We start from the raw sequence: 16,349 nt of genomic DNA on the forward strand, positions 1-16,349 counted from the left end.
GGCTGATGGGCCTTTGCTCTCTCCTACAGGCCGCTAATGGAAGGTATTAAGCATCTCAGGGTGGACTCGTTTTATTTTCTGTGCTGGAAACAGCTGAGAGTTTAGATGCAGAAAGAATTAGAAACGTTTTCATTCAATGTAGGGCACTTTTTCATTCCAGTGGCTATCGTGGGAAATTCTGGAATGTCCTGTCCTTCCTGGCTGCCTGAAATCAATCAGGACCCCAGGCTCTTACCCAATGTCACCCTCGGCTATGTCATCTATGACCATTATTCTAATGCAAGGATGACTTCTGATGCCCTGCTAGACCTGCTCTCTACTGGGCACGCAGACATTCCAAACTATGACTGTCGGAAGAGGAATAACCTGTTGGCTGTTCTTGAAGATGCTTAAGCTGATATTTCTAGATATGTGTCAACTGTGTCAAGCATCTACAAAATCCCACAGGTATGGCTGGTTCGGTGTTAAGACGGAATTGTGCCTCTGCCATGGGCTTTTCATTCTTTCCTTTTTGGACTCTCCCAAAGGTGAGGGTGGGATGGAACCTGGAAGCAGGTGCACTCAACACTGGCGTCAGATGCCCTATGACACCCCACCACTGCTTTTAAAAACCATGTTGCTTGTTTACAATGCATTCAAAACACAGTCTTTTGAGTAATGTAGCTGAGTCCCTAGTCTAATATTCTGGGATGTGATTCAGTCCCACAAAATATTGAGAGTCTGCAGGCATTCCTGGAAGACCTCCTCCCGTTCTCCACGGTCAGCATTTTGTCTTGTTCTTTGTGTTCTTTGTGTGTGGGACTGTAGTTGGTCAACTGTCTGATATTTGTCCTGGAACCACAGCAAAGCACTCACCTTTTCCTTTCCTTCTTGGCTTCTTGGGCAATTTATGGATACACTGTTCCTACTATTCATGATAATACCCAGTTCTCCTTTTTCTACCAGATGACCACAAAAGTAGATCCCCAGAATCTGGGGATTGTCCAACTGCTCCTGAACTTCAGATGGATGTGGATTCCCATATTGCATGGGAAAGTCCTTAAAACAATAGCAATAATTGATTTATACCCCGTCCGTCTGGCTGGGTTTCTCCAACCACTCTGGGTAGTTTCCAGCAAAATATTAAAATACAATAATTCATCACATATTAAAAGCTTCCCTAAACAGGGCTCCCTTGAGATGTCTTCTCAAAGTCAGACAGTTGTTTATTTCTTTGACATCTGGTAGGAGGGCATTCCACAGGGCGGGTGCCACTACCGAGAAGGCCCTGTAATTTCACTTCTCGCAGTGAGGGAGCCAGCAGAAGACCCTTGGTGTTGGACCTCAGTGTCCAGACATAGGGGTGGGGGTGGAGACACTCCTTCAGGTATACTGGGCCAAGGCGGTTAAGGGCTTTAAAGATGAGCACCAACACTTTGAATTGTGTCCAGAAATGTACTGGGAGCCAATGTAGGTCTTTCAGGACCGGTGTTATGTGGTCTCGGCAGCTACTCCCAGTCACCAGTCTAGCTGCCGCATTCTGGATTAGTTGTAGTTTCCAGGTCACCTTCAAAGGTAGCCCCACATAGAATGTGTTGCAGTAGCCCAAGCGAGTCCTCAACACCAGCCCGCCCCCTGTCACCCAAGAACAGCACTTCTGTCTTGTCAGGATTCAACCACAATCAATTACCTGCCATCTATCCTCCAAATGCCTCCAGACACTCACACAGGACCTTCACCGCTTTCACTGGTTTCGATTTAAAAGAGAGTTAGAGCAGGGTATCATCCGCATACTGATGAACACCCAGCCCAAACCCCCTGATGATCTCTCCCAGGAGCTTCATGTAGATGTTAAAAAGCATGAGGGAGAGGATGGAACCCTGAGGCACCCCACAAGTGAGAGCCCAGGGGTCTGAACACTGATCCCCCACCACCGCTTTCTGAACACGGCCCAGGAGGAAGGAGTGGATCCACTGTATAACCCTCAGCTCCCAGCCCCTGAAGACGGTGCAGAAGGATGTCGTGGTCGATGGTGTCAAAGGCCACTGAGAGCTCCAGCAGAACCAGGAAACAGCTTTCACCATTGTCCCTAGCGTGCCGGAGATCATCGACCAGCACAACCAAGGCAGTTTCAGTCCCAATATGAGGCCTGATTCCCGATTGGAAGGGATCCAAATGGTCCCCATCCTCCAGGCATGCCTGGAGTTCTTCAGCAACCACCTGCTCAATCACATGAATTTCTTCATGGGAAGCTAGACTCCTCTTGGAAGAGAAGCTGTTTCCACATTTCTATTACGCTTCATGCCCTGTACAGTGGTACCTCAGGTTACAGACGCTTCAGGTTACAGACTCCGCTAACCCAGAAATAGTACCTCAGGTTAAGAACTTTGCTTCAGGGTGAGAACAGAAATTGTGAGGGAGCAGCGTGGCAGCAGCGGGAGGCCCCATTAGCTAAAGTGGTGCTTCAGGTTAAGAAGAGTTTCAGGTTGGAATTGACCAAGAAAGATGTTAATCTATTTTTGTATGCCACAACTGCGGCTTGTATTTTGTTAGCTAAAAAGTGGAAATCTCAAGAATTACCAAGAGTAGAAGAATGGCAGATGAAGATGATGGATTTTATGGAGCTAGCCGTACGCGACCAGAAGGAGGAGGAACACCACGAAGAATGGAAGAAATTTAATGATTATTTAGCTAAATTTGTTAAGCTAAAATAACTGGAAATAGCGTCCAGATACTTAAAGGGCTTAGGATTGTATTTATGTTAACTGATAAAATAATATGTTTAATACAAGAAGGAGAAGATTTAAAGATGTTAATGTTTAATTTAAAGGGTATTAAAATTGGGATTTGGAAAACCGTTATAAGGATATGCAATGAAATTCAACTAAGGGGAAACGAGGAAGTCGTTTTACAAAGTAAATAACTGTTATTTTCAATAAGGTTATGATTTATGTTTGTTATGTCTTGTTTGTTTTATGTTTTTGTTTGTCGTTGATATTGTAAAAACTAATAAATTTTTTGAAAGAAAAAAAAAGTTTCAGGTTAAGAATCAACCTCCAGAACGAATTAAGTTCTTAACCTAAGGTACCACTGTATGAGTTCTTTGATGGCGGGTAAGACCTGCCCTCTTTCTGAAGCTCTTCCCACATTCCAAGCACTGGTAGGGTTTCACCCCTGTATGAATTCTTTGATGGGAAGCGAGATTGTCCTTCCAACTGAAGCTCTTTCCACATTCCAAGCACTGATAGGGTTTCTCCCCTGTATGAATTCTTTGATGGGAAGTGAGAGCCACACTCAGACGAAAACTCTTTCCACATTCCAAGCATTGATAGGGTTTCTCCCCTGTATGGATCCTTTGATGGGAAGCGAGATTGCTGCTCTTACTGAAGCTCTTTCCACATTCCAAGCACTGATAGGGTTTCTCCCCTGTATGAATTATTTGATGGGAAGCGAGACTGCTGCTCTGACTGAAGTTCTTTCCACATTCTAAGCACTGATAGGGTTTCTCCCCTGTATGAATTATTTGATGGGAAGCGAGACTGCTGCTCTGACTGAAGCTCTTCCCACATTCCAAGCACTGATAGGGTTTCTCCCCCGTATGAATTCTTTTGTGGGAAGTGAGACCCCCACTCTGACTGAAGTTCTTTCCACATTCCAAGCACTGATAGGGTTTCTCCCCTGTATGAATTATTTGATGGGACATGAGATGGATGCTCTGACTGAAGCTCTTTCCACATTCAAAGCACTGATAGGGTTTCTCTCCTGTATGAATTCTTTTGTGGGAAGTGAGATGGGTGCTGTGACTGAAGCTCTTTCCACATTCAAAGCACTGATAGGGTTTCTCTCCTGTATGAATTCTTTTGTGGGAAGTGAGAGCCCCACTCTGACTGAAGCTCTTCCCACATTCCAAGCACTGATAGGGTTTCTCTCCTGTATGAATTCTGTGATGAGAAGTGAGACTGTCCTTCCGACTGAAGCTCTTCCCACATTCTGAGCACTGATAGCCTTTCTTCTCACTGTGAGTTCTTTGGTGGGAACGGAAACTCTGACTGGAGCTCTCTCCATACTTCCAATTTTGATATGGCTTCTCCACTGTGTGGATTTTGTCATGGTCTCCCCCATTCTGCATTTCTAATTCATCACCACCTGCAACAAAGACAGAAACTAATTAGATCCTCAGGAAGAAATGGAGCCCCCAGTTATTAAACAATGCTAATGAACATTTGTCAAAGAGAAGAAGAAGAGAAGAGTTTGGATTTGATATCCCGCTTTATCACTACCCGAAGGAGTCTCAAAGCGGCTAACATTCTCCTTTCCCTTCCTCCCCCACAACAAACACTCTGTGAGGTGAGTGGGGCTGAGAGACTTCAAGGAAGTGTGACTAGCCCAAGGTCACCCAGCAGCTGCATGTGGAGGAGCAGGGAATCGAACCCAGTTCACCAGATTACGAGTCCACCGCTCCTAACCACTACACCACACTGTAAGAACAGAAGATGTGAGGTCTTTCTACAGAGGTCATGGTCTTTGTCAACCAGCATTCACAGACGTATTTTTGAGAACCAGAGGTTCAGAAATTCTGGCTCTTTTCTAGGACGGATTTTTGTTGCCACAATCATGAAATCCACTCCAACTCTAACATTGGTCTTCTCTTTAAAAACGGGCAGAGGCTAAAACAGAAACCCAAACCTGACAGAAATTACCTCAACTTCACAAACAACTCTGTGTGTGAATGTTGCCTCCAAGTTGCTATGGAAAGGGTGACTGTCACTCCAGAAGGCCGTTTTTTCAGTTAGGTCTGTTCTCAACTGCCGAGTGAGAGATTTTCCGTGAGAGCACCTGCTGCCTGTTTTATGCTGCTATGGGACTCAGAAAAAGTCTGTAAAGTCCCATATATATAGAAGCACTTGTAATTCACTCTTCATATCTCTTGTAGCAGCATTATTTGATGTTGAATTATTTTGGTTTTTTGAGTGTAGCTTATTATCTAGAATAACGAATGGGATAAATGTAGAAATAATGTAAATCAATAAAGAATATATATAGATATAGATATATTAGATATAAGCACATGTAAACGTGTTTTAGTATATCAAGTAATGTAATGTGTTCTGTTTAAACTCTCAACAGAGAATCTTGTGGAGTCTTTTCTAGGAGAAAAAAAGCTATGTTTTTCAAGCGTCAAACAACCCAGGGCAACCTCCACACATATAAATACTACAGAAAATGGGTTTGGGTCCCACGAAAACCACGAATAATCCAGAAAGACAGGTGCAGAGTTGTAAAGTGACACGTTTTACCTCAGAAACTGACATTAACATTTTGACCACTTTGCCAGTGTACTCTTAATTATTCTCTCAGAAACAATTTTTAAAGGCAGATTGAAAAGTAGAAAGAAATTTTTAGGATGCATAGAGGAAATTTTACACAGTGGAATAGGAGAATGAGAAATGAGTGAGGCTGAGATACTTCAGAGAAGTGTGACTAGCCCAAGGTCGCCCAGCAGCTACATGTGGTGGAGCGGATATGCGAACCTGGTTCACCAGATTACGAGTCCACCGCACTTAACCACTGCGCCACACTGGCTCTCCTTAATCTTAATCTAAGTACAACAACCACGAAGAGCTCCTGAATAGACAACCAGCTATGTGGTGTTGAATGCTCTCTGTTCTCTCCTGCTTCCCGTTTTTGTGTTTCAGTTTAAACCAATTCATGAACCCAGAACTCATACACTGACCATTAATGATGAACCATATGTTATAGACATTCCTGCGAATTTATTCTGCTAGTTTTGAGATATACAAATAACATGAGAAGACCCGGTCTACATGTTTGTATCATTTATTATTCATATGTTCCTTGTTTTTAAAAGGAAATAAAAAATTATTCCAAAAAGAAAAGGGCGACACACAGCATAGGCCCCATCTGCATTAAAACTGCAAAGCAGCATCACGTTACTTTAAAGAGTCGTTGCTTCTACTGCTGTGTGATGGAGCTGTAAGTTTTTTGACATTGGTAGGGCATTCAGATCACGGCACAGATATTAGACATTTTGACCTGCCAATACATCGTGGTGGCCGGGGAGCTGTGATGTATTCCTAGCTCAAATTCCCTGCAGATGGCTAAGGCGCAGGCAGGCAGGTGGTGGAGCCCAAAGAGGTGCTCACCTTCTCAATCTCCACCCGCCTGCCTGCCTCCCCCCACCCCCAGGCTGAGCAAGCCCCAATACCTCTCTGGCTCCATCCCTCCATGTCCCCATCTCCCCTCCCCTGGAACTCACCAGATCTCTCTGAGAGCCCTAGAGAGGAACACTCAGACGTTGTGGGGAGGGATGCAGGAGACAACCTGACCAGGTCAACCGTCCATCTTCCCCCTTCCATCCTCGCTAGCTTTGCAGGATCCATCTCTTTTATCCTTCCTGAGGAGTCAAGGAGCCACCACAAGCTGCAGGGTCCTGGGAGAGAGGAAGAAACAAAGGGAGCCTCAGCGGCCCTGCAGGGGAGAAGAAGAGAAGATGAAGACTTTGGATTTGATATCCCGCTTTATCACTACCCGAAGAAGTCTCAAAGCGGCTAACATTCTCCTTGCCTTCCTCCCCCACAACAAACACTCTGTGAGGTGAGTGGGGCTGAGAGACTTCAGAGAAGTGTGACTAGCCCAAGGTCACCCAGTAGCTGCATGTGGAGGAGCGGAGACGCGAACCCGGTTCCCCAGATTACGAGTCTACCGCTCTTAACCACTACCCCACACTGGCTCTCACTGGATTCTCCTGCCCCTGGAAAAGCACAAATGGGGCAGCCCCTTCCCAACAGAAACCCCATTTATAAACCTTTCCAGTGGTTCCAATTTCCTCTGTTTACTCCTCTCCCCACTTCGTAAGGCCGGCATGGTCTGCACAGTACAGACCTGAGAGTAGATCCCATTGAACTCAGAGGGGCTTATGGATAGAACTTGGTGCAGAAACCAGGCACCATCTTGTCCCCAAGCCTGAAGACTGCAACGCCAGGCATGCTTATCTATGGTATCATAAGGCAAAAGATCATAAAAGGTTTCATAGTCATAATAAGAAACTCAATTCTCAAAGTTTGGGGGGAAATATAAAGATTTATTTGAAAAGAAAACAGCATGGTGACTTTCCCCATTAGAAGCAATATTTTTGAAAAAAGTACATATGAGGATAAATTGGCCAACACATAAAGAGCTGTTAACAGAAACTGGCAACCAATTAAAATTAAAGGACTTTGAAGAAGTAAGAGAAAATGTAATAGACTGGTTACAATATTTACAACTAAACGAAACTTTTAAAAATCATAAAAAGAAAAGATTTAGTTATCAAGTGTCAAGATTTCAGAGAGGAATAGTAGAAGGTAGTACAAAACTGCTGTCAAAAATGAACGATCTGCTTTTGGAATGGGACACTAAAGAGGACCAGGTTAAATGCGTTATGATAAAATGGGCGAAGGATGTGGGAAATAATAAATTAAGGATGGACTTAGAAAGGCTTTGGAAGTTAGATTTGGAAGTTAGGCCACCGAGACCACATAAAACTGGTCTTGAAAGACCTACACTGGCTCCCAGTACATTTCCGAGCACACTTCAAAGTGTTGTTGTTGACCTTTAAAGCCCTAAACGGCCTCAGCCCAGTATACCTGAAGGAGCGTCTCCACCCCCGTTGTTCTGCCCAGACACTGAGGTCGAGGGCCTTCTGGGGGTTCCCTCCCTGCCAGAAGCCAAGTTACAGGGAACCAGGCAGAGGGCCTTCTCGGTAATGGCACCTGCTCTGTGGAATGCTCTCCCACCAGATGTCAAAGAGAAAAACAACTACCAGACTTTTAGAAGACATCTGAAGGCAGCCCTGTTTAGGGAAGCTTTTAATGTTTAATAGATAATTGTATTTTAATATTCTGTTGTAAGCCGCCCAGAGTGGATGGGGAAACCCAGACAGATAGGCAGGGTAGAAATAATAAATTATTATTATTATCATAGAGTTGAAATTTTCTGCATGTACTTTAAGAAAGGAGAACTACATGAAAACAATGTATAGGTGGTATTTAACCCCGGTTAAATTAGCAAAAATGTACTTCTCACTCGCTGGATCAACACCTTGTTGTGGTGAGTGGGCTTGCACGTTCCTATGACCCTGGTGAGCGAAGCCATCGGGAATCTTGTACTCCCAGCAGGATCACCCTGGTACTTTACTAATAATAGTGGAAGTGATGCAGAGAGTGACTCTTCTGAATATTCCTGTATACCAGTAGTATACAAGGAATCTTTACAACCCCAAGTAGCCGATTCCCCAAAGAATCTGCCCTGCAAGCAAAAGAAACCTCTGACAAGCACTTGAAGAAGCCCAACCTGGAAATAGAGCCCCATGTGCTTCCCCATCTCTGAAGTCCCACCTGGCCCTGAGGGAACCGGATTCACAGGAGAAACAGTTCCCCTCTCCTCTCCTCGGACAAGTGAAAGGAAGTCTCCCCTGCTGAAGAGATGACAGCCCTGCTTGCCTGGAATTCACATTTTGCTGACCACACTGCACTGATTCTCCCAGTCTCCTCGCTAGAACAGAGGAGCAGGAACATGATGGTACAGCACCTTCTCCCTCATCACAGAAGGAGACGCAGTTACAACCATCTCAAACCAATGCGAAGCTCTTGCTCCTGCAAAAATTACCCACAATGCAACTGCATGACAATCAAGTGACCTGGCTTTTATCCTGGAATGTGGCCGGGTGGTCTGCATCCAGCAGAGATCCTTGTTTTAAAGAGTTTCTCTCCCACCATTGCGTCATAATGATCCTGGAAACATGGACAGCGGATGAGCCGTTACTCAACGGATTTCATTCATTCTCAACTGGGGAGGATCTAGAGGTAAAGCGTGGAAGAGCGAAAGGGGGCCTGGGGGTCTTAGTCTCCACTACCCTACATGCCATTTCAAGCCCTCTCCCCTCATTCAAGTCATAAGCCAGGGCAGTGTTGATACAATTCAGCCACCAGGCCCTGTTGGTAATTTACGCTGATGTGACCCCAATGAGGCAGAAATCTCAGATCAGAAACTTGTGGGTTGAAAGGGAAATTTATACCACTGACCTTATTTTGCTTAACCCAAAGGCATCTGGAGTTTTAGGAGGGGACCTCCATGCCAGATTGGGCCCTAATGATCATGCCCTTTATGCACAGCACAAATGGTCTCCTCCCAACCGTGAAGCCAGTGGATTCCTCCTCACCCGTTGTTCCAAAGATCAGAAATCAAACTTTGCAGGCATCTGCTTGGCTCAAACAGCCTTCAGGCTAAACCTCTACATCTTAAATGGTGGCCTTGAAAGTGACTATCCCGACCTCTCTGGCTCCAGAAGGAGAGCTATAGACCAGGGGTCAGCAACCTTTTTCAGCCATGGGCCGGTCCACCGTCCCTCAGACCTTGTGGTGGGCCAGACTATATTTTGAATAAAGAAAGAAAAATGGACAGTTAGAATGATGTTGGATTAAAACAAATGGTTACTATCAGTAATGGTTATGATAAAGAGAATAAGGGTGAATACCATAAATTTATAATAAAATAAGGCAAGATTTCGCTGAATAACTGTAAGAATTTGGAATACAGAAACGGGAAGTAAGAGGAGGTCGAGGAAGTAAGGTTTAGAAATTAGGTTATGAAATGGTACTTGTTTTATGTTTTATTACTGTTTGATGTATGTTTTGTTTCTGTTATATAAAAAATTGTTTAATAAAAATATTATAAAAAAAAAAAGAAAGAAAAATGAACAAATTCCTATGCCCCACAAATAACCCAGAGATGCATTTTAAATAAAAGGACATACTGTGGTACCTTGGGTTTCATACGATTCAGGTTACAAATGCTTCTGGTTACAGACTCTGCTAACCCAGAAATAGTACCTCAGGTTAAGAACTTTGCTTCAGGATGAGAACAGAAATCATGCTCCGGCGGCACAGCAGCAGCGGGAGGCCCCATTATTATTATTAGCTAATGAGGTCCTTCAGGTTAAGAACAGTTTCAGGTGAAGAACGGAACTCCGGAACGAATTAAGTACTTAACCCGAGGTACCACTGTATTCTACTCATGGAAAAACACACCGAGATCAGGCTCTCATCGCCCTGCTAAAAATGTAGCAGTTTCTGCTTGGAGAAAAGACACAGTAGCGATGCTGGCCAAGAGGAAGAACCCCCTTCCTCCTCCTCCTCCTCCTCCTCCTCCTCCTCAGCTCTTGATCGAGACTCCAGGGCTCTCTCTGCAGGCTCCCCCCTCCCAGACCCCCTCCCCCTCCCCCAGGGGGCAAGCAAGAAGAGCGGGGCAGAGCCCTGGCCCCCGCGCCCCCCCCTTTGGCGCCCCCCATGCATGATCTGACCAGCCCCCCAGGCATCCTCCCCGCAGCCCCTTCTCCCCACTGCACCCGGAGGGAGAGGGAGGCGAGACTCACCCCCAGGCAGCTCTTGCAAGAGAGAGAGGGAGACGGAAGCAGCCCCTCCGCTTGCAGGCGGGAATGGCGAGGGAGGGGCTTTTGCTGGGAGGACCTTGCCCCCCCCGCCTCCACTTCCTGTCCTCTCTAGAAAGCCAGCTCTGTGCCTTTTAACCCTTGGCAAGCCGAGCACAAGCGGAGCCCCGCTCTCTCCTCCTCCAAGGCAGGAGCCCAGGAGGAGCCGCTAACCCAGAAATATTACCTCGTGTTAAGAACTTTGCTTCAGGATGAGAACAGAAGTCGCGTGGCGGCGGCAGCGGGAGGCCCCATTAGTGGTGTCTCAGGTTAAGAACAGTTTCAGGTGAAGAACGGACCTCCGGAACGAATTAAGCTCTTAACCCGAGGTACCACTGCGTATGCAACCTGAGCATAGGTAGTAGGGCTTCACCGCATTAATCCTCCACGGAGCATCAGCACTGCATTAGTCCCTGCTTTGAATCCAGCACAGAGCATGTACGTCTTTGCGCGTCCAACTTCCACCCTGCTTCCAGCTCCACCCACTCAGACAACTCTGGCTTTTGTTCTCCTACCTGGCGGCAGGTGGAGGCAGGGAGGCCCACTCATATGTTGCATGGCACAGGGGGGCAACTTCTTTGGTTGTGCCAGCCATGGCACCACTCAAAATCGGTCTCATTCACACATTAGCATGACTAAAAAGGTAAAATAAAATACTCAGGAGACCGACTGGTACAGAAAAAGGGTTCTTTACTTACAGTTAATTCATTTTCACAATAATGGCCTTGGATCCTAAGCCTATGTAGCAAATGCATAGTTTGGGGGTACTCTTGGATACGCCTTTGTCACTAGAGACCCACGTGTCCTCTAGGGCTCTTTGTGAACAGGAATGGCCTGACCACTGGAGCACTGGAAAACTTGGAGCTGGACTGCTGCAATGCACTCTTTCTGGGGCTGCCCTTGGGTCTGGTCCAGAATCTCGCTGGTGCAACATGATGTGGCCAGATTGTTCTTGCGAGCTTTTGGTCAAGAACATCTGGCACCACAGCCCCCCATTTGAAGGAACTATCCACTTAAACCTATTTTCTGCTTCCTGCAACTTCCATTCCTGATCCACAAGAGGACCTCTTCTCTTATTCCATGGCGACTAAGCCTACCCAGGAGGCACCTTGATGAAAGTGTCAGGATGCGGTGTCTCTCCCCCACACAACATGACTCCAGCAGTTCATTGTGGTGGTCAGGTGGGATTGCTATGAGGAATTATGGGAAATGTAGCAAGTCATTGTGTCAGCAATGAACGCATTGCTTTGACTGGGCTTGAGCCATTTGACATGATTTCTGATCAAATCCCACAAGCCTCTGCACCTCTGCCATTTTCTCTCTGCCTGACAGTCGTGTATAGCATGCTAAAACACAAACCAGTTGCTTCACCGGGCATCCTCAGAACATAAAGATAAAAGTAGCTTTGATGTAGATTTTGTTAATCTTTAGGTAAATCTTAAGGGCCAGGAAGAGAGTCCACAAGGAGATGGTAAATACTATTTTTCTTTCCTATAGGTTTATGATCTCTGGGTTTTCTAAATGCATTCCTCCTTGGTTCCTGTTTATTTAGCTTAACCACATATGCATGCTCAAGTAGGAAATAGTTTCTTTGTAGTTAAAAGGATTTCTCTGATCTGACTTTGTCCCACGTGGGGGATTTTTTGAAATGCTCAGAGGAAATCTGATTGGTTCTTACAATAGCTGTGTTAAGAGTTCTTCTGTTAATAAAAGGGACCTGGGCCAGGGTGTGGCAGATTATTATTGGCATTTCCTCCCAGAGTCTTGCTGGCCAAGCCTCGTGTGTATTTTATTAATCAGGGTCCAATCCTTTCCTTCACCTTATTAGGTTAATGGACTAAAAAAGGCCACAACTTTATTGATTACAGCATGTGAGAGGTATTGGCTTAGGCATTGGATAAAACAACAGGAAGGGGTGAGTCTAACAAGGGTTAACCACCAGTAGGAGGAGCCTGTTGATGCAAATACAACTGTAAGCTCCCCCTGATGTCACCGGGGGTCGTGCCATGGCCCTAGCCACCACAAGGGCGTCGGACAGGATCCACGACCGCCAGATTCCTTTAGCGGACTACCCATAAAGTGCAGAGGAAGGCGATGGCCACACCCTGCCCTCCAATACGCAAACATATTCCAATGCCTAACCGCCAATATCCAAAAAGTTGTGATGATTTGCTACGAGGTAGGAGAAAAACCAAGTGGCTGGTGCCAATTAGCCAGTTCGGCAACCAAGGCAACCAACCACAGGTCCATAGCAAGGTCAAGAACCAAGCTATGGTGTGTGGCTGATCTGACGAAAACCAGCAGCGCAATGAAAGGGAAGCATTGCCGCTGCAGCATTTGAGCGGCTAAACCCCACCCCCAAGCCTCCACCTGACTGGTTGGCTACCAGGGGGCGCGATGTGGCAGCCAGGCCAGCTGGGCAGGGGCCGGAACACCCCCTGCCAACACGGGAAACAGCTCCCGCTCACAACTCCTCCCCTCTGTAAGGAGGAGAGGCTTTCTTAAATTGTGGTGCCCAGAACTGGACACAATATTCTAGGTGTGGCCTGACCAAGGCTGAATAGTACTGCTCTATTTAGCCTCGATCAGCAGACACATGGAATACTGTGTCCAGTTCTGGGCACCACAATTGAAGAAGATTGTATGCGCAGAGGAGACCGACCAAGATGATGAAGGGTCTGGAAACAAGTCTCAGGAACGGTTGAAGGAGTTGGGTATGTGTAGCCTGGAAAAGAGGAAACTGAGAGGAGATGTGATAGAGCAACTTAAATATCTAAAAGTCTGTCCCATGGAAGATGGAGCAAGCTTGTTTTCTCTTGCTCTGGAGGGTAGGATCAGATCCAATGGATTCAAGTTCCAAGGAAGAAGATTCTGACTAAATGTCAGGAAGAACTTTCCGACAAGTAAGAGATGTTTGACAGTGGAACGGACTCCCTCACCTTGGAAGATTGTGGACTCTCCTTCCTTGGAGTGTTGGACAGCCACCTGTCATGAATGCTTTAGTTAAGATTCTCCCATTGCAGGGGTTTGGACTAGATTACCATCCAGGCCCTTCCGACTCTATGATTCCCTGAACGAACTAAGCCCACGAAGGATGGAAAAAAGTTTCAGTGATAAACAGAAATCCTACTAGAGAAGAAGAAATCTTCAGAAGGATGTTAGCGTAGAAAATGTGGAAGATTGTTCAGGTAGAAAGCTCATCATAGGGACATCGGTGTAGATAGAAAAGATGCCTTACTTATACATAATTTTGAATTATTATTATTATTATTATTAATAATAATAATAATAATAATAATAATATTTATACCCCGCCCATCTGGCTGAGTTTCCCCAGCCTCTCTGGGCAGCTTCCAATCGAGTGTTAAAAACAATACAGCGTTAAATATTAAAAGCTTCCCTAAACAGGGCTGCCTTCAGATGTCTTTTAAAGATAAGATAGCTACTTATTTCCTTCACAACTGAAGGGAGGGCATTCCACAGGGCAGGCGCCACTACCGAGAAGGCCCTCTGCCTGGTTCCCTGTAACCTCACTTCTCGCAATGAGGGAATATTTAAAGATGTAATTTAAATACTTCATCATTGATTCCCCCCTCCTTTTCCTTCCAAGCTGTTGCTGTTAGAGATGAATTATATGTTACGGCTGTATGGGAGATAAGCAGGTCATAACTTACGCTATGAAATTTAGTATTTTAGTAAGGATTTTTTCTTATGGAGGTGGAAACCATCGTGCGAGCGATAGATTGACGTGCGTGTGCAACCCACACGTCATTTTCGGACCCAGAAGACAAGGGGGGGGCAAAATGGGCTTTTGCATGACTGCTGCTGTGCGATGACCCAAACGGCGAGTTGCCTGTACTTAAGTTGTGTTGTATTGGAGAAATAAAGTTCTGTTTGGTGGGGATGACTGAAAATCCTTGGAGTTCTTTGTAAACCTCAGAGAATGTGCAAGTAGGCAAAGTTTCTGTGATAATTCAGATGGTGCGGAAGGTTGTTAGTGGAGAATGTGTCTGGTAAGGGGGAAGATGGCCTGGGGGATGTGGAGATCCAAGCATGTCAGAATGATCTCAGGACTGCAATACCTCAAGGACCGCCTCTTCCCATATAAACCTACTGGGACCCTGAGATCATCTTCTGAGGCCCTCCTTCGTGTGCCTCCTCCTCAAGAGGTCTGTAGGGCAGCAACACGAGAACGGGGCCTTCTCTGCAGTGGCTTCCTGTCTGTGGAATGCTCTTGCCAGGGAAGTTTGCCTGGCGCCTTCATTATACACCTTTAGGCACCGGGCAAAAACCTTCCTCTTTAACCAGGCCTTTGGTTGACCTGATTGACATCCTATACCCTTTTAAAATGTGGCTCCTTTCGGGGGGTAGGTGTTATTGGGTTGTTGTTTTTATTCTGGTTATATATGTTGTGATCTTTTCTGTGAACTCCCCTGAAACCTCTATGTATACAACAGTATATAAACTCAATAAATAAAAAAGAATAAGAATAAGAATCTCCTTGTAAAGGGAATGGGTTTCATGAGTTCACAGGGCTCAGATGTAGGTACTCTATGTAGAGCGTGTATATATTTGCATACATCCTAAAAGAATATATTGGTCCTGACCCCAACGAAGGTGCATTGCTATCTAAAGTCCAAGCTGACCTTTCCACCCTATGCTGGCCCATGTCAAAACAGGGCAGCTGCTTCTCTGTGTTCTTGCAAACATGTTTTCTCCAGCTCTGCATCTGCTCCTCAAGCCACAGAGAGACTCCAGAAGGTTGCCAGGGCGATGCTTCCCCGCCTCATAAATATTCTTATTTTTCCCAGGGATTTCTCCAGAGATTCATAATTTCTCGCACTGAGTCTGAAAAGTCTGGTGCATAAAATATCCCCTGTCTTGTCAATTCCCTAAACAGCTGCAGACGGTGAGAGGGATAGAGCAAAAAGCCTACATCACAAGTGAAAAGTGGCTGTGCTCTTCCTTCTTTCCCTTGTGCTTTTAGGACACCCCAAATGGGCTAGTTTTAAATGTCACCACAAACATATTTTTGAGGGTGGCAGGTTGTGCACAACCATCTCATCCCCCTGCAATCCCAAGGGTTGTGTTAGAGCGCCCCAAACTTCCAAGTGGCCCCTGAAATCCTATTTTGGTTTAAGAGAGGGATGAAGCTAATATTGTTTTCAGGGTGGGTTGCTTGGACCCCCTATGTGAATTTCCTCTTGTTCTTGGTCACAAGGAATGGGTTTCAAGTCCCCCTGACCCATGTGGCCCCTTCAGCCCCCATTTTGGATTAAGGGCCCAATGAACCTGAACGTTTTGCTTGGGATGGGCTGTGAGCACTCAACACAACCAACTCATCAATTCTTTTAATAGTTTTTATTTGATTTTACAAGTATAAGATTATAACAATACAGCCATACATATCTATATTTAAAGATCTCTCTAAATCTTTGGACTTCTCACCTTCCCCTCCATGGGTTCAACTGCATACTGTTCAATAGTCCATATTTTACATCACTCCATTTTCTCCATAGCAATTGCTACATTACAAGTGTTATTGCAATCTTGTAATGTTTTCATCTGCTTACACACCGAACTGGAACTCACAGGAAACCTGTAGGGGTAGAAAATAAAGCATAGACCCGCCCCCAGGTGGTCAGGGGCCACAAGGCCATGCCACTTCAGGTCTGCTGCAGATCCGGTAGCTGTTGATATAAAAGGTTGTTGAAGGTCCTTGGACTTGTGGAGATGTCCGTCTGCTGGTGCAAACCTGTCTGAATCAAAGGCAAAATGGTTAAATTGAAGGGAGAAGGAAGGGTTAAACTCAATATTATCTGCACCCAAACTAACTTCTGCAGTTGTGGTAAAGCAGCTAGCAAAAACCGCAATTGCTTCAGTT

The 16,349-nt window shown here is 45.6% G+C and overlaps 1 protein-coding gene and 1 long non-coding RNA gene across 4 annotated transcripts; both read right to left on the reverse strand.

The window, feature by feature from the left end:
• Nucleotides 1-1,039: 1,039 nt before the first annotated feature.
• LOC128409426 (zinc finger protein 501-like) lies at nucleotides 1,040-7,022 on the reverse strand. 2 transcript variants are annotated; one of them, XM_053379914.1, is made up of 2 exons: nucleotides 6,257-7,013; nucleotides 1,040-4,125 (listed from the first exon to the last, which is right to left on the reverse strand). In XM_053379914.1, exons 1-2 carry the CDS (start codon nucleotides 6,378-6,380, stop codon nucleotides 3,059-3,061), a joined length of 1,191 nt encoding a protein of 396 aa, XP_053235889.1. In that variant the 5' UTR covers nucleotides 6,381-7,013; the 3' UTR covers nucleotides 1,040-3,058. The 2 variants fall into 2 exon arrangements, 1 of the variants encoding a protein (XP_053235889.1); XR_008329221.1 differs by lacking the exon at nucleotides 1,040-4,125 and adding an exon at nucleotides 5,952-6,088 and having other exon boundaries at nucleotides 6,257-7,022.
• Nucleotides 7,023-8,227: 1,205 nt separating this feature from the next.
• Nucleotides 8,228-10,478, reverse strand: LOC128409511 (uncharacterized). Of its 2 annotated transcripts, none has more exons than XR_008329233.1 (3): nucleotides 10,412-10,478; nucleotides 9,200-9,408; nucleotides 8,228-8,532 (listed from the first exon to the last, which is right to left on the reverse strand). It is a non-coding gene; the product is annotated as an uncharacterized LOC128409511 (long non-coding RNA). The 2 variants fall into 2 exon arrangements; XR_008329232.1 differs by having other exon boundaries at nucleotides 8,228-8,771.
• Between the last annotated feature and the right edge of the window lie 5,871 nt (nucleotides 10,479-16,349).

This window comes from Podarcis raffonei, chromosome 2 (assembly GCF_027172205.1).
Source record: "Podarcis raffonei isolate rPodRaf1 chromosome 2, rPodRaf1.pri, whole genome shotgun sequence".
NCBI classification, from domain to species: Eukaryota; Metazoa; Chordata; class Lepidosauria; order Squamata; family Lacertidae; genus Podarcis; species Podarcis raffonei.

Bases quoted from the DNA above. Each gene is read 5' to 3' on its own strand.
- LOC128409426 (XM_053379914.1), bottom strand. From the start codon at position 6,380: ATGGATCCTGCAAAGCTAGCGAGGATGGAAGGGGGAAGATGGACGGTT. The intron at 4,126-6,256 runs GTGAGTTCCAGG...TCTTTGTTGCAG, and splicing joins AGGGCTCTCAGAGAGATCTG to GTGGTGATGAATTAGAAATG.